This window comes from Alosa pseudoharengus, unplaced genomic scaffold, assembly GCF_046254945.1.
Source record: "Alosa pseudoharengus isolate Yale_2024_CS ecotype anadromous, Long Island Sound unplaced genomic scaffold, YU_APseudo_1.1 YU_APseudo_1.1_scf_3, whole genome shotgun sequence".
Lineage (NCBI taxonomy): Eukaryota > Metazoa > Chordata > Actinopteri > Clupeiformes > Clupeidae > Alosa > Alosa pseudoharengus.
In genome coordinates this window covers 37,136,632-37,154,305 of record NW_027468718.1, presented here as the reverse complement: position 1 = coordinate 37,154,305, position 17,674 = coordinate 37,136,632, and the positions used below count along the sequence as shown (strand labels likewise).

Below are 17,674 nucleotides of genomic sequence, written 5' to 3'. Positions count from 1 at the left end.
AACGTCTTAAAGTGACAGGCACTCAATTAGACCTATACACTACAAGACAATCTTAACATTTTATGCAAGCAAACTGCATACAGGAAATCTTTATTGTTCATGTCAGACATGATAATCATCCAAACATCTTGACCCATGCTGTACCCTGATTCAGTGCTACCAAATCTCTGCTTCTGTCCTCTCTGTCTCTGGTCCCGCGCTGTGCTGTGTGAGAGGGAGTGGAGCAGAGAAACCCAACGTATGCTTCTTATACCAATATATTTAACGATATCTTTTGCATTTCGTATCCAAACAATGTCAAACTTGACACTGCACTTACTGGAGCCTGTAGCAAGACACCTGCCAAGTCTGAAATCAATCCCAGGAACGGGTCGACAGATATGCGGTTAACACACAAATACACCGATGGGGGAGTGGCTACAGTAGAGCAGCGAAAGCCAATCAATGTGTGCCTATTTTACAGATATATTTACCGATATCTTTTGTATTTCTTATCCAAACAACGTCAAACTTACTTGTGCCCATGCAGAGACACCTGGCAACGGTTTGTCAGATATGCGGCACACAAACACACACACACACACACACACACACACACACACACAGACAGACGTTCCTGCACTGCAAAAACTGCTTATCTAACAAAATCTAACCAAGTGTTATTAATCTTATCAAGATAAAAAAAACTAGTTGGTATTGTTTTCAGTATAAAGAGACTTACCTAGTGCTTTCTTGTGAAATCATTTGACTTAATTAAAAAAAAAAATTGACTTATTTTAAGATATCTCATCTTGAAAACAAGCAAATTTGTCTGCCAGTGCGTTAAGCAAATTTGTCCTAAAAATAAGCAAATTTGTCTGCCAGTGCGTTGAGCAAATTTGTCTTGATAAGACTCCTTAAAATAAGTTAAAGTCTTCTTAAATTAAGTCAAAATGATCTTTTGAGAGGGCGCTAGGTAGGTCTCTTCATACTAGAAACAATACCAAATAGATTTTTTAATCTTAATATAAGATCAATAACACTTGGTTAGAATTAATTTTTTGCAGTGTGCAATTTATAGATAGATGATTTTATGAGAAAGCGCTAGGCAAGTCTCTTTTTATACTGAAAACAATATAAACTAGATTTTTTGATCTTAATATAAGATTAATAAGACTTGGTTAGATTTTACTAGATAGGCAGTTTTTGCAGTACGTGAGGAACTTGTGGGTGATGTGGGAGTCAGTGCTGCAGAGCTGCAATTGGCTGCCTCTTTAACTTGGGACTGGGGGACGACGCAGGCTGCTTCCTGCTCAGAGTTGGAGGCAAGGAAGGGCATAGTGTCATTGCCCAGGTTAAATTGATCTGGGGGATAGAGTGCCTCTCTTGACGCCCATGGCTCCAGGCTCCAGGAGAAGATGCTCGAATTCTCACAGCAGCATGCATCGTTGAATGATGGTGAAGGCTGTGAGCCGGGGAGAGCAGTCGATTCGCAGTCCATGGTCCAGTAGTGGAGCTTCTGGGGGTCCATGGCAGCACAGTGGCTGCAGAAGGTTGGCATGCAGAGCGCTGCAAGCAACACATCGATCGTGCCCATCCGTAGGATGCCACGACTGCAGGGAGTAGGGCAGCAGCGGAATCCATCCATCTTTGTGCTGCCTTTAGTACTGCCTTTAAAAAGGCTTTTGTTGATGGGGATGCTACAGTATGAGGCTTGTGGGGGGGTGAAAGTCCAGTGATCTTGCAGCAGGAATGAAGATTTTCTTCTCTAGATGGTTTGAGGCGCTGAAGAATTGAAAGAGGAAGAATATTCTGCATGCTTGGGCCTGTATAGACTTTGCATTGAAATATTCCCCTGTACAGAGATAGGTGATTAGAGACTGGTTCTGGACTGAAAAGGGACTGAAAGAGAACAGTCATTTGATAAAATATAATTATTATAAAATTCAAGGTAGGATAAAATGATAGGCATTTGCGATCAAACATTAGGGGCTATATCTTGCACTTTAGCGCTATTGACTTCTCGCAAATCGCTTTGTGGGTGGATCTTGGGCGCTGTTTCTATTTTACCGGCGGGATCATGACTGTTGCGCCCGACGCAAATCTAAAATGGGGTGGTCTGAAGTAGCTACATTAATCATGGGTGTGGTTTGGGCGTAACGTGCAATAAACCAATCAGAGCGTCATCTCACATTCCCTTTAACAACAGGCACGCTTGTTCACTAGCGGATTGCTATTATGATGGCGGAATTACCAGGCGCAGCCAGGAACGGTTCACAGTGCTATAGTCAGTTGGGACCAGTTTGCTATTGATTTTTCCTCTTGACAAAATGTAATACAGAAATGTCACTTTCTGATGTTTTGGGATCACTCTCACTGAATCACGAGGTTATGAATGCATGGTGATATTTTTGCAATGTGATCTACCTCACTATAGAGTATAGACAATGCCGATCTGTCAGATAAGCTCTCCTTTCCCGTGCTGCTGCTGGGGCATTTGGGTTAAATGGCATTGGCATGCAGTTCAACATCACGTCTCATTAAGTCCTCTAATATTTCCTAATTTATGTCATCAACACATCCGTGATTCGTGGAAATGTGTACGCTAGATTTATACCTATTTTTTCACATCGGACACCACACTGATTTCCCTGGTGTAGCAATATTTGTCCTTGTAATTATGTATGGTTTGGAGAAATGGGAACTGCGTCGTATAGATGAGAGGAGCAAAGTGCATTGCGCAACACAGGTGCCCAAGCAAGCGCTCCTGCAGGTGTAAGCTACGACTGTACCTTACCATCAGGCAACAGAAACAGTTTCTAAGTTGACCTTTCCAACTCTGCATAGTATCCCATTAACTGCATGACAATAGGCTATTTACAATATTTTATGTAAAGTAGAGTTTGTAAACACGTTATCATCAACTTAACTTTAGCGCAATTGACAAGCACAACTTTTGCACGCACAACTTTTGTTTGAGCAGGAGAGAGAATAACAATGAATGGACGCAGCAACTACAGAAATTGTAGCCAAGGCTACTTGCTGCTTTCTTTTACTGTCTATGGTTGCTGGTCAACAGCACATAATAAGCTTATTTAAGCGAATTCACAAACTCAAGACTTCAAGGCCATCATGGATATAAAACGTTTTTTGAAAACAACGAAAGGATGGAGGGAACAAAGCAAAGTTTGGAGTTATTTCAGATGGGCTACAACAAGGTAGGGAAAATTGTGGTGCTTGTCAAAAACCTTAGCGCAGCTGGAATAATGCTTATAGGCTGATGTTAAAGCGCACACGATGTTTAAAGCCATACACAACGGTAAATTGGAACAAAACTAAAGGTAACTTTAGCCTTTATAGGGCTGTATAAAGCTGTCCAAATTAATAGGTCGTAATTAGGCGTTGTTGTTGTAAAGATATTGCATGTGGATTAGTGCTGCCACTAACGACTAATTTTCTAACGACTAATCTTTCGACTAATTTTTCGATTAGTCGACTAATCTAAACGACTATTTTTTTTTTAAATCAAGTGTTTGTTATTTTGTTGTGTACGTTTTATTTTGAACTCAACTAAAGGGAAAACGTAAAATATATATCACCCTACTTTTGTTGTATTACTGTAAGTAAACTGTTCAAAAACATTATGTATTAAAAAAAAAACACCCATTTAAAATGCTACCTTCAGATCTACAGTAATGTCAGACCTTTGATAGACTTTATTTGTATGCCAGTGTTGCCATCGACATAGACAACTTCTTTGACCTGAGGCCCGGTCATGGCATACTTTGGGGTCATAGGGCCCACCTACATGAACCCACCCCCCATCAAATTATCATTATATCACATCACAATTATTATTGTTATGCTATATTGTTATACATGCACTTCAAAGCAGCCAGTGTTTAAAGTGCTAACATTGTTCACAAAAAGTTTGAAAACATGCACATCAGAGGACTGCTTTACTAATGTAAAATATAATTAGAATAGTTCCATTGCTTTTGCATGGTTGCATGATAAATACTTCTCAAAACAACAGCAATTATATGGGTGTCATCGTTTTGGGATGTTTCCCTCATGCAAGCATCATATACTGGTAGGCAAATGGAAAGAATATTTACATATTTAATTATGCCACAAGCTTTTGGCCACGTTATTCAAATTTGACTATACAATACTCTAGATAGTGTATTATAGTCTGTGCTCTGTTTTTATGGAAGTTGCATAAATCCACATTATTCTATTAAATGTAGTTTCATAATTAAATAGCTTTCCAATAGGTTGAATTGGAGATTTGCTACCAACGTTATCAAGTGGCTTCAGTTTCTCTCGCGCATTGAATGAACGCTCATACCACCATTTAATTGTATGCCTCTATGTTTGATGACACCAAATTAGCAAGTAATTCATACTGATTGCAGAAAAGTTTGTTTTCTTTTTCTGTCGGTCCGCGGTTCCTTGATCAATTGCGCAGCAAATTATCAGACGAAGCCCCGGGAATAATTTCACTCCGCGGCTCCGGACCAGCAATGTCCACGTTACGGCCGGTGCTGGTCCGCGCGGCCCATAGTTTGAGAAACGCTGGACTTTGAAAGGCGACAGGAGTTGAGGACTTTGCAAATGAGCCTAACATCAGCATGTTCAAAACAAGTAGGCTACAGGCACTTTGCGCGTCTTACCACATAGGTTACTTCACTTTATCAGTTGGCTTGAACGCAAAAAAAATATGCGTTGTGACTTATTGACCATAGGAAATGATGCGCACCTTGATTGTTGATATCACGGGCGGCGGCATGTTCGGTTTAACGTTTTTTGTATGAATGAATTACAGTAATGACACGCCGTTGCGTTGTCAACGTGAGACACTTCACTTCATTTATTTCAATTTCCACAATAGGCTACTATATTAGTCAGAGTCTGGACTAGCGTAACCTACTAGCTTAGCTCCCCCCACTTAGCTCTGCCTAATAATTAATTGCGCTGAAAGCAGGCAGGCACGCAGCTTTGCTGCTGGCGTTAACACTTGCGTGCATAGTGGGGTTTAAAACATGCCAAAGTCTTAGTAGCCTGTTTAACATCCAAAGACAGTCATTGTACTTTTCAAGAGTTAATAACATAGAGTTAATATAACATTACAGCCGTGTGAGACCAAAACTAAATAGGCGGTCAACAGTAAAACGATTCTTCGACTAAAAAAATTGCCGTCGACTAATTTTCATGGTCGATTAGGTCGACTAAGTCGACTAATCGCGGCAGCACTAATGTGGATGTACTATATAGGCTACTAAATTTTTAGTTGACCAATGCACGAACAAAACCGGGAAATGGACAAATATTATCAAGGCTTTGAATGTTTCCATCTGTGCACAGGGTGTCTGTAGATCGGTGTGCATAGCATTCATTTCTGCAGGCCTGTGGCCATGCATGCGCCCTTAAAATAGCATCTGAATTTGCGCCACTGACTTTAGACCATGAGGTTCCTGGTCTGTGGTGGAATTGTTTTCTGAAACTGCAAAATATCAACAGGGACCGTTTGCGCCGGAACACGCCCCCTCTTTTCGCTGAAACGCCCCCGTGGGCGCACATGTACCTGTGGAGGGAAAATTCCAATATGCGCTGACTGCAAAATAGGAAAGACAAATGCGCGAGTATACAAAGTCAATTGCGCTGGTGTGCACGATAGAGCCCTAGGCCTAGGTATGTCATTTCAATGAGTATGATAATTTGACAGAACGCCGGCCATGGTTCTGTCCAAACTGGACTATTGCAATACATTGTTAACTGGCCTACCATTACAGATGATTCAGATTGCAGCGGCACGTCTGGTCTTTAATCAGAAGACACGTGTAACCCCACTACTATAGCAGACAGAATTAAATGAAAATGACTCACTCTGGCCTAAAGCACACTTACTGGATTTGCGCCTTGCTATCTTAATTCCATGATCCACTAATATGTACCCTCTCACCCACTGTGATCCTTTGATGAGTGTTTACTATGTTGGCTTTCCATCAACACGAAGGCTCTTGACAAGACTCTCTTTGATGGAAGGATTTACCTACAGCTACAGTGTTTCCCACAGAATTGGATTCAATTTGTGGCGGTAGCTGACTTGGACAAGGGGGGGGGGGTATTAAGATCGTCTTGGTAGTGTATAGGTCTAATTGAGGGCCTGTCACTTTAAGACGTTTGAGGGAACCCTTGCAATTGTAACAGTGGAAAGGCTGCTGATGTGTGGATGCAATTCATAATGTTTTCTACATAGTTGGGACATGCACTTTTGAATTTTGGAAAACACTTTTCCATTTACATCGGGATTTTGCAAACATTCAGTGTCAGAGTCAATAAAATGAGCCCTTCAACGAAATTGACAAGCAGCTGTAAGTAGGCTAAGCATGCTAAATTCGACATCCTAACAGTATTCTAACGTTAGCTTTGAGATACTGCTTGATTTCATAACTTAACTTAGTTTAGTCTCTTCAATGTAGCCTACTATGTTGTGATAAGACCTTAGCAGAGTTCACTTCAATGCAGCAGTTTTGAACAAATTTGCGCAGCATGGTCACGATGCTAAGCGGATTTAACAGCAATTTAGCCAGACGTCTTCTATGCAATGTTTCTATGTGGCGACAACAATCCTTCAACAATCGTGAATATTTTGTTAAATGCACATGCAGAGGAGTGGCAGCGGGCTACGAGAGAGAGCGGGGCGGGGCAAGGAAAGGCTGCGTGCGTAAAAAGCGCACCTCAATGGCAATGCAAGGATTTGACCTTATATTTAATTTAAATTAAATTAAATTAAACATAGAATATTAATCTGTGGCGGCCGATATTTTTTTCGTGGCGCCCCGCCGCAGATTAGTCAATGTATGGGAAACACTGAGCTAATCATTCTAGTTTATCTAAAGCTATTCATTCTGGTTACCTAAAGCTATTCATTCTAGAGGCTTTGGGATCTTTAAAAAGTGTCCACAGACATTGTTTATAACTAATTATTTTTCCTTAAAGAGTCGTGGTATGTATGTTTATGGTTAATGTAATTATTGTGTTAAAGGATAATTCCGGTATTTAGCACTTTGAGTCCCTTTTCTGGTTTGTTTTGGATGAACTAGAGTGGTGTACACCGAAATTTTGACGATTGGTCCTGTCTCTACTTTTCTGACTCGTTTTGAATCGGCTTTACCACTTCAGAGTGGCTGCCTATGAGCATGCACAAAAATACCGGAATAATTCTATTTAGTCCATTGATAATAGTTTTTTAAGCTTTTCGATTTCACTACAAAAACAGTACATTTCAATGTAATGTCTATTATAGTGTTGCCACTAACGACTAATTTTCTAACGACTAATCTTTCGATTATTTGATTAGTCAACTAATCTTAACAACTAGTGTTTGTTATTTCATTGTGTCCACTTTATTTTGAACTCAACTGAAGGGCCAAAACATAAAATGTCACCTGTGCCATAAGCAATATAAATAACTTAAAAGGGCTTTCACCTTAACCTTCACATCAATATCAGCCTACTTTTGTTAGAAGCTCATTAGGTCAGCTGTTCAAAAACATTATGTAGGCAATTAACAATCTAAGCATAAGTGTCTGCATTTCCATTAGGCTATAGTATACCATATTAGTGAGAATCTGGACTAGCCTACCATGGTACCATGGTGAGTTGCACAGTTTTGAAAACGAACGTTAAGGGTTGTTTTAGGACATGTTTGTGCATGCCTGTAGGCAGCACTCTAAAGTAGTCAAAGGCGATTCAAAACGAGTCAGAAAAGTCGAGACAGGACCAATAGACAAAATTTCGGTGTCCACCACTCTAGTTCATCCAAAACAAAACAGAAAAGGGATTCTGGGCCAGATGTACTAACGCTTTTGCGCCCACTTCAGGCGTATTTGTTTCGCAACGTGCGTGTAAAATCATTGCGAGGTATTTACAAACAGGCCGCAATGATGTTAAAGCGCAAACTGCTTGGCACGGGAGCTGAAAGTGGGGGATTGCGTTGTTCATGTCATACATATGCATTCATGGGAGGATCCAGGGGAAAGTGGGAGTTTAGCTTAAAAAGATGGGAGGGGAAGAGTAAAGAGCGCCTAATTATGTATTCCGCGGTATGTACAAAGACTGCTCCTGAAAGCGCACGTCGTCTATTCTGCGCCTAAATACTTCCGCCTTGTAAAAGCAGGTGTTAATCCAAATTGCAGTTCAATGCGTCGATAAGAGAACCTTTCAAAGACAACAGAATCGCTATTTAGAGCACCAGTTTTGTAAGTCTTTGTACTATCAAAAGCAACATTAACTTTCGTTGGCCTTTCGAATGTCTTACTTTCACTTTCACGTCATTCACTTAAACTTTCCTACTTGCTAGATTTGACCAATCTTCAATAACCTACGTGCACAAGTAGTTTGAGTAGAACTACTGATCTTCATTATCTCCCTGCTTGTTGACATCTTATCATGTATGGTATTATTTCATGATCTCTAAACGTTTGATTCTTTTTAATGTTTTCATCAGTTAACTTCATTCAACTGCGCTTGTATGTAGGCGCTGGCATTCAGTTGTGGACGTTCGTAAATTGCGTTTATGGGCGGAGAAAGGCAGAGAAAGGCGCAGTTTATACTAAGGATTGAACGATTGATAAATACGACGGAAACTTGGGTCTGACAGCTTTCGCAATCTGCGGTTTGTCCATGACGCTGATAATGCTATGTTCGCAAAGTATGTACGTACATCTGGCCCTCAGTGGATTTGTGCTAGCCAGGAAGTAAGTGCTTTGTAAGTATGTAAGTATGAAAGATTAAAATGTAAGTGAATTTAAGAGTGAAACCATAACACAAGAAGAAAACAAGAAAGGAGTTTGAATGTTCCTTACTTTGTAGCAAACTTTATAGCAAAGTTACTGTGGGATTATTAGTAATAACTAGTTTAGCCATGAATAGAATTACATGTAATGCTAGGATACATCATATTCAGTATGTAAGGTGTCCTAGGGTGTCCCAGTGTACAGAATAGATGGACGAGGTTGAGGCAAAAAAGGTTTCCTCTGCCAAGCTTACTTGTGACCCCTGGTTGTGCAACAATAAAATAATTAGTATATGCAAAATACAGCCTTTTATTCTTTTCTGTTATTGAGTTGTAAGTTCGGTCCATCAGATTTTTGAAATTGTAAAAAGTCTGAGCAAAGCCTGCACCTATTCCTGTATTTTCTGAAAGAATAGAATGACTCATTTGTCATATAGTGCTGTTAGGTACCTTAGTTGCCACAGATTTACCGAAAGCATGATAATTACCTTTTCTTCCAACTGCTTTTATCTGAATGCCTATATTTCAGTAATAAGCCCAGAAGGAACCAAATGACATTTGACTGCTGCTTTTTAGCATTGTATTTGTGTGTGACTGTCCCAGGCGGGTGGAGTGCTAGCCCGCTGGCAGCACCGGGTATCTCGGAGCCGCGTTTGCTGGAGAATGCTCTCTGTCTGCTGGGCAGGTGCCCACCATACTACCCCTTCTCTGGGTGCCAGTGGATCGGAGGAAGGTTTGGTGACGCTTCGGGTCAGCAAGCAGTGGCCTCGACTGTTGCCATTAACCACTCACCTCCCACCCCACATGCCTCTCAGTCCCATGAATGATAACAGTTTGCATTTTTCTCATCTGCCTCTCTTTCTGGCTGTCTCTACTGTCCTGGGGTCCGTTTCTACAAAAGTTAGCTGCGTTGTTGCTAAACCACCATGGTACGACACAATTTTTGCTCAAACAACTACGTTGTAACACCTGTTTCTAGAAAGCAGTGTACCTGTGTCGCAATTCGCCTCTTCTGGCGTTCGAACACCCTAGTTCAGCGGTCTCCAACCACCGGACCGCGGCCCGGTACGGGACATTCCTAACCGGGCAGTAGCCTACGACATGATTTAAAAAAAAAAATGCATGCAAACTAAATTAAATTTAATTTGCAATAATGTCACGTTTTTACATGGCATAGGCCTACAGTATATGCAGTTGTTTGATTGCACGCATGTTTGCATTTTGCAAGGTCTATTTTCTTACGTCTGTCTGTCCCGCCTTCAACACTTTTACATATTGCCTTCAGCGCTGCGCAGCCTCAGGTCAGCTCACTTCACCTTCTTAGCGAACGGTAGTGTCAAACTGCTAGAATGAGCAACAAAAAACAAGCATCTTTAGCAGGTCACTGGCCAGAGTGTTTGAGTTGCGAGAGCCGCTGCAGAGATTTCTTACAGAAAAAAAGTCACCGTTAGCTGCACATTTTAGTGATGAGGACTGGGTGTCAAAACTCGCTTACCTGTGTGACATATTCGGGTTGCTTAATGACCTCAACCTGTCACTCCAGGGGAGAATGACGACTGTCTTTAAACTGGCAGATAAAGTCGCTGCATTTAAAGGAACCGTATGTAGGATTTTGGCCAAAACTGGTACTACAATCACTTTCAAAATACTGTTGAGCGGTGTACACCGCAGATGTGGTAACTAGAGCAGAGCTGGCAACCCAGATGCCGAAACACTACTGACTTTGTGATTAGATAGGTGGAAGGTGGAGGATCAGGCTAAAACACAAATATGTAAACATCAACATCAGTTGAGGGCTGCAACTTCACTTTTTTAAATGACGATATCCTGGCCGGACTACTGTTGTCAGTGATATAAGTATTTGAAATTAGCATAATTTCCTAATGTCTAGTGACAAATCAGGGCCATTTTATGATGAGTTAAATTACATTTCTTACATACGGTTCCTTTAAAGCCAAGCTTGATTTGTGGGGACGACGAGTGGACCGGGGTGTATTTGATATGTTCCAAACAGTAGTGGGGATTTTGGGAGAGACTGAGGCAGGGCCCTTTCTCTCGCAGCTGGTACGCGATCACCTTGTTGCGCTTTCAAATGAGTTTGAGCGTTACTTCCCATCCTCCAAAGATCCACGGCAAACCAATGAGTGGGTCCGCAACTAGGGCTGGGATAAACGATTATTTTTTAAACGATTAATCTAGCGATTATTTTTTCGATGCATCGATTAATCTAACGATTCATTTTTTCGGTCCGATTCGATTTCGATTAGATTATCGATTATCTCCACATTAATTCACTAATAGCAACTTATACATGTTTATTTACATATCTGAATGAAAAAACATGAATTCTTTAACATTGCAATATACGTTTATTGCTTTTAAGATTCAAAATAAAAGACTATACAAGTGCAAAGTAATGCATTCTTAGTCAGAGGTAGCATTCAATAAAGTTCAGCAGTGTCTAATTGAGTGCCTGTCATTTTAAGACGTTCGTGTGGGAATCCTTGCAATTAACATTAACACAGTTAAAAGGCTGCTGATGTGTGGATGCAATTCATAAGTAGTTAGTTCAAATAACGATTAGTACTTCTCCTTTGGACAAGCACTTTTGAGTCTTGGAAAACACTTTTCCATTTACATCGGGATTTTGCAAACATTCAGAGTCAATAAAATAAGCCCTGCATGAATAACGAATACAAGCAGCTGCAAGTAAGCATGCTAAACTTGACATCCAAACAGTATTCTAACGTTAGCTTTGAGATACTGCTTGATTGCATACTGTAACTTAGTAGTCTCCTCAATGTACTATGTTGTGATAAGACCTTAGCAGAGTTTACTTTAACTTTAATGCAGCAGTTTTGATCAAATTTGCGCATAATGGTCACGATGCTAAGCGGATTTAATAGCAATTTAGCCCACTGTGTTCTATGCAGTGCTTCTATGTGGCAACAACAATCCTTCAACAATCGTGAATATTTTGTTAAATGCACATGCAGAGGAGCAGCGGGCTCGTTACGAGAGAGAGCGGGCGGGGCGACGAAAGGATGTGTGAGTAAAAAGTGCAGCTCAATGAAATTATTTTATCTTATCTTTAATTTAGACAGTAGGCCTACAACATAGAACATCAACGTGTGGTGACCGGTTTTGATTTCGTGGTGCCCAGCCACAGATTAGTCAACGTATGGAAAACACTGAAGGTGTAAGATTAAAAATATTTAGCAGCACACGTTATGCTTGACGAATCGACGCTCATATTTTGCGTCGACGTATTTTTTGCGTCGATGTCATCGATTACGTCGACGCGTTGTCCCAGCCCTATCCGCAACCCATTTGTCAATATCCCGAATAGTCCTAACTTGTCAGCGCAGGAGGAAGAGCAGTTGATTGAAATTGCAAATGACGGTGGTCTTAAGAGTGTGTATAAGGAAACCTCTCTGGCGGGTTTTTGGATCAAAACCAAAGCAGAATATCCCGAGATAGCCGTAAAAGCGCTGAAAACGTTGCTACCATTTCCCACCACGTATCTATGCGAGGCCGGGTTTTCGGCAATGACTGCAACTAAGACCAAATTGCGTAATCGACTGGACATTTCAAACACACTGAGGGTGTCACTGTCTTCCATCACCCCTAGATGGAACCTTCTTGTTGCAGGGAAACAAGCACAGGGCTCGCACTGATTATATTCGTAATGCACGTTTAGTTCCCATGTTTTGTTCCCATATTTTGTTAAGCATGTTCACAGTTATAGATGTAGCTTCAAGTTGTTCAATATTCATAGTTCATATTGTTCAATTTTCACTTCTTCAAGTTCACGTTTTTCACATGTTTAAGTGATAGTTACATGTACCTTCACTGTTCATACATAACTGGAGCTAGTTCTTTTCAAGTAATGCATGCACAACACATATGGAACATGGAACATGGAACCACCCAGCCCCCCCCCCCCACCCCGCCGGTCCGTGAAAAAAAAAAAGGAAACAAACCGGTCCATGGTACATAAAAGGTTGGGGACCCCTGCCCTAGTTCCAACAACGTTGTTGATGAGGCAGTGATACAGTACATATCATTGGTGGAACAGGTGGCAACATGTGTAGCTAACAGCCTATGGGCCCTATTTTCGCGACCCGGTGCCTGGCGGAAAGCAAATTATTATCCCAGCACAAACGAACGCGCACCAGTCCACATCCATGCAAAACTTTACAAATTACACAATTGGAAACATAATTAGAATAAAGTTACAAAATACATCAATACAACAGGCAGCCGTGGCCTACTGGTTAGCACTTCGGACTTGTAACCGGAGGGTTGCCGGTTCGAAGCCCGACCAGTAGGTACGGCTGAAGTGCCCTTGAGCAAGACACCTAACCCCTCACTGCTCCCCGAGCGCCGCTGTTGTTGCAGGCAGCTCACTGCGCCGGGATTAGTGTGTGCTTCACATCACTGTGTGTTCACTGTGTACTGAGTGTGTTTCACTAATTCACGGATTGGGATAAATGCAGAGACCAAATTTCCCTCACGGGATCAAAAGAGTATATATACTTATACTTACACTTATCTCACAATGAGTAGTTTGCAAATTGGTAATGACGGATAAAAGTGATTATCTGAGAGGCGTGCGGCAAATATGAAGAATATGAATATGAAGCTGAAGATGCACAAGATGTAAGCAACTCCTCTGCAGGATAAACGTTTTTTATTCAGTCATTCGAATATTATTGGGGTGTTGCTTTTTCCAGGCTATGTTTTCTGGCCTAGAAAAAGCAACACTTTTTAACTCATTGTCAGTCAATAGTGAAAGTAATTAACTGTGTGTAACTGTTTTGTCGTTGACTGACACCACAGTGAAGTTAGTTTCACTTTGCCAATGAGTTCAAATAATAGACAAGTGCAAATGCGTGTAGGCTATACTCTGCTAGGTTTTAGTAAAGCATGGTTTAGTGGAATAACTGTTCCATACGGTCTCGCATGCAAACATATTCCTTCAAATGCGTTGCTGAGTATCAAAATACCAATGTGCTGTTTGAAGTTGCGCTGCTCGCTGTTAAATGGAATGACCGATGTCATTCTCATTGGTTGAAATGATGTTACGCCCAAAACACACCCTTGACTGAAGAAACCTAGGAACACCTTGTTGCGCCATCTGTCCGACGTTTGATAATGAAAACACTCCCAATGTGGACTGAACATCCTCCTAAATATAAATAAGCTTTTGACTAGAGACCATGCGTTTTAGACCACGATAATAGGGCCCAAAGTTTGTCATTATTTATGTCAATTTAATATCTAAGTGTCAAAAATGTATGCCTACAGAAATTTCAACTTATCGCTCTCATTATCTGTCTGTTTGGTGGACCCTCACGTGCGACCAGTGTTCACAGCCCACCCCTCCTGACTTGTCACTTTTTGTGCTAAGAGTAGGCCTATACAAGACACAATAGGCTTAATTTGACCCTAAATATTTATGTACATATCGAGTGACCATTAGGAACATGCCATTAGTTAAAAATAATGATGTCAAATAAAGTTGCACAGATTTATTTTGTATTTCCTCATGTCACATTACCTTGTATCAACTGCCTGTCAAAAGCAAGAGGGCAATATAGCCTAACCAAGGGATCAAACCCATAATGTTTTACTAAAAAGTACCCTGCTCTAGCCACTACACCATTGGTCAGTGTACTACTTTTAATAGTCTGTGAATACCAGAATAGTAGCCTCAAACAAAGGTCAATTCAGTGTGTATAGTCAAAACGTAAGCCAACACTAGATACATAAGTAACGAGAATGAGCCCATCATTGTGATGTTTGGTTAGGCTCCTATCCTTTGACCGGAATTACCAAGGAACGGCACAAGTGCGACTGCTCAGGGGCTGTAGTTCGAACCACCAAACTTTCCGTCCATGTTTGCAATTGAGAGTTCGAACCATTCTAGAAACACCAAATCCAAGAACGACGGATCTAACTACAAAGATTGCAACAAAGGTTAGCTAACTACCCTTTCTAGAAACGCACCCCTGATTGTTTCTTGGGTGGAGTGGTGGCCAAGAGCTGAATCAGAAAAGAGCAGTAGGATTGTATGATCTCTCATCATTTCATCTGGGTTGTAGAGCTTCTTTAGATAACAGGTCCATGCACCTCTACTATTGCTGGCCACCTGAAGGACAGCGGAGGACTGAATGCATTTGGTTGACTGCAAACAAATTCAAATTGAGCTTCCCAGCCTATCTAACCTGTATATGAATAAGTTACTCTGACAGTAGCAAAGTAACCAATGTATTTTATTTATGCTGTTCTTCCTATTCATTATTTGTGCATCATCTTATTCACTTCGCCTGTCTTTGGCCCTATACTCGTCGCTGCTTAAGGTCCATTACCTCACTCCTTCAGGAAGTTGGAGTGAAAGTGGCTATTTGCCTATTACATTAACTGCAGAAAATTATCTTGTGTTTTATCCCCTTGGCTGATGGAATATCCTGCATCTCCCTCTTATGACATTGTTGTGGTTTTGACACATACACTGTAGGAAGAGAGAGAGAGAGAGAGAGAGTAAAGGGAAATAAGACAATCAGGTTTCTAGATATAGTTGGGCCATGGAATGTTTGTGTTGGCATTGCATTCATGCACCTAAAGATATACAAACCATAGCTGTAACAGATCTAGAGGATAGTCATTGTACACATGCGACATTGTATACATGCTGTAATCATAATCAGAAAAACATCATTAAGCTTAGAGTTTAAAGTTCTCAATGGTCCCTAACCAAAATAGATATACAGTATTCAACAGAACAGCCCATTTAATTCAAAGACACATTTTATTTAGAATAGACCTACTATAGTATACTCCTGAGTAATGTGGGGTGCATTTCCACTATTGCCTCTTAAATAATCACTGGTTAATCTCTTGGCTAGTAATACTTAATACTCTCAATATCAATGCTGTATCCAATATATGAATGAAAAAGTCAAAGCACCCCCTTGGAAGTAGAAAGTGGAGTAAATGCCCTTTAGAGCTCTGACTTTGAATCCCCACTTCATGTTGCTTCTGACACACTTTGAATCATTTTCAGCATGGCATTACACAGCAGTAGAGCGCATAAAAATGTTCATAAACATGCATGTCTCCATATGTAGTTGAGTTCATAAATATGCAAGAAACAAAATAATTAATTATAGTTGAATGAGATACTATTTGGCTTACTTTGTAAATGGCTGTACTATATGAAATTCTTTCCTAAAAGTTAAAAGTGAAAAGTACAGTAATTTACTTTAAACAGCATTACAGCAGGAATAACTATTACTGATTGTGTTTTTTCTTTTCTTTTCACAGTCTCTCATTTTTGATGAAGTGGATCTCTCAGATGCCAGTGTTGCTGAATCAAGTACAAAGAATGTTAACAACAGTTTCACGGTAGGGAGCAATTTTGATTAATTATATCAAAATTGGGTTGCATGTAAAGTACACAAGTTGTGAGTCACATACATACCTCAACAAAATACTCAGAGGGGCCCCTAATTTAAATGACGTGCAAAGTTATTCAATGTGTGAATTGTCTTATGCATGAAGCTATTGTGTGACGTGTGGGGGCACTGAGCAGAATAACCATAATAGTGTTTGTGCCTAGGATCTTGCTTGTGATATTATATTCTGGAACAGATTTTGCCTCATTAGCTTTAGTTAACCTTTAGATTTTGCACTTTGCCAAGGTGCAAAACATTAGGAATAGGATTGGGGAAAATGTCATACAGCTATGTGATGAATCCTTTTTTTTTCTTTTTTTTTATTAAGTATATTTTTTGGGGCCTATGTGATTAATCCTATGTTGGACATCTGGCTGCTAACATGTCACAGAATGTCCTGTAATTAGGGCTGTCAAACGATAAAAAAAAACTAATTTATCTCATATTTTGAAATGAATTAATCTAGATTAATCGTGATTAAAAAGTATATTTTCTCCCTAAAGACTAAAGCTTCTTAACCCATTCGCGCTGGATGCTGCATGACGCAACATTGACCCTCCAGCTGGATGCTGCGTAGCGCAACATTGACCCTCCCGCTGGATGCTGCGTAGCGCAGCATGCTTTTTATTTCATGTTTGTAGGTGCTACAGAGGCTTAAATATTACATTTTGGTAGACGTTGACAATTTTTAGTATGTTTTCAGAAAACCCTCAGGAAATAAGGTTATTTAGTCTAGAATGCCATAGGATTCTATAGGCGTTTTTAGCAGGCATTTTAGGAGTAAATGGGTTAAAGGCCATATTTAATACAACACAAATCACAAATGTAATGGGTAACCACAAAGGTTAAAGTAAAACACTTGTATATTACTTAAATGATAATAATGACACAGTATTTTTGTTTTAAAATATTAATTTCTTAAGAAATACTACTAATTTGATGCTGTTTAACTCATTTATGAATGGGGCTCATTGTGTCCACATGTTCTCATAATTATCTTTCATTTACCAGCTCCATTCAAATAGCCTATGGCTAGCCCACAAACTCTAACATTAGTTGTGCCACATGTATAGCACAATATTAACAATGACATGATGCTAGCTAGACATTTTCTGTTTACAATTAAAAGTGAATTATGAGCCTGGTAGCCATGTACCTAGCTAGCGTGGAATGTGTTTCAATCGGTATATCATGTGCTTCATGTAAAAAAATTATTGAAAACTTCATCAGTTCCATTACACAAAGGCAAAGACAACTCTTCATATTCTTGTCCATTTTCCATTTGCCCTAATTGTCATTGATCTCATTCAATGGATTTTCACTGATTTTCAGGATGTGATATCTTTTAGACAATTGTGTGCGCTTGCATGCATGAATCTCATTTGTGTGACCACAATCAAACCAGTTGTCAGTAGAGCTAAAGAGTCTACAC

At 40.2% G+C, this 17,674-nt stretch overlaps 1 protein-coding gene across 1 annotated transcript in view; it reads left to right on the top strand.

Annotated features, from left to right (window-relative positions):
- Nucleotides 1-17,674, top strand: part of dgkh (diacylglycerol kinase, eta) — a 205,358-nt gene that overhangs the window by 41,710 nt on the left and 145,974 nt on the right. Inside the window, exon 4 of the mRNA XM_076264201.1 lies at nt 16,112-16,192. Coding sequence (XP_076120316.1) covers nt 16,112-16,192 — 81 coding nt within the window. The remainder of the gene's footprint in view (nt 1-16,111; nt 16,193-17,674) is intronic.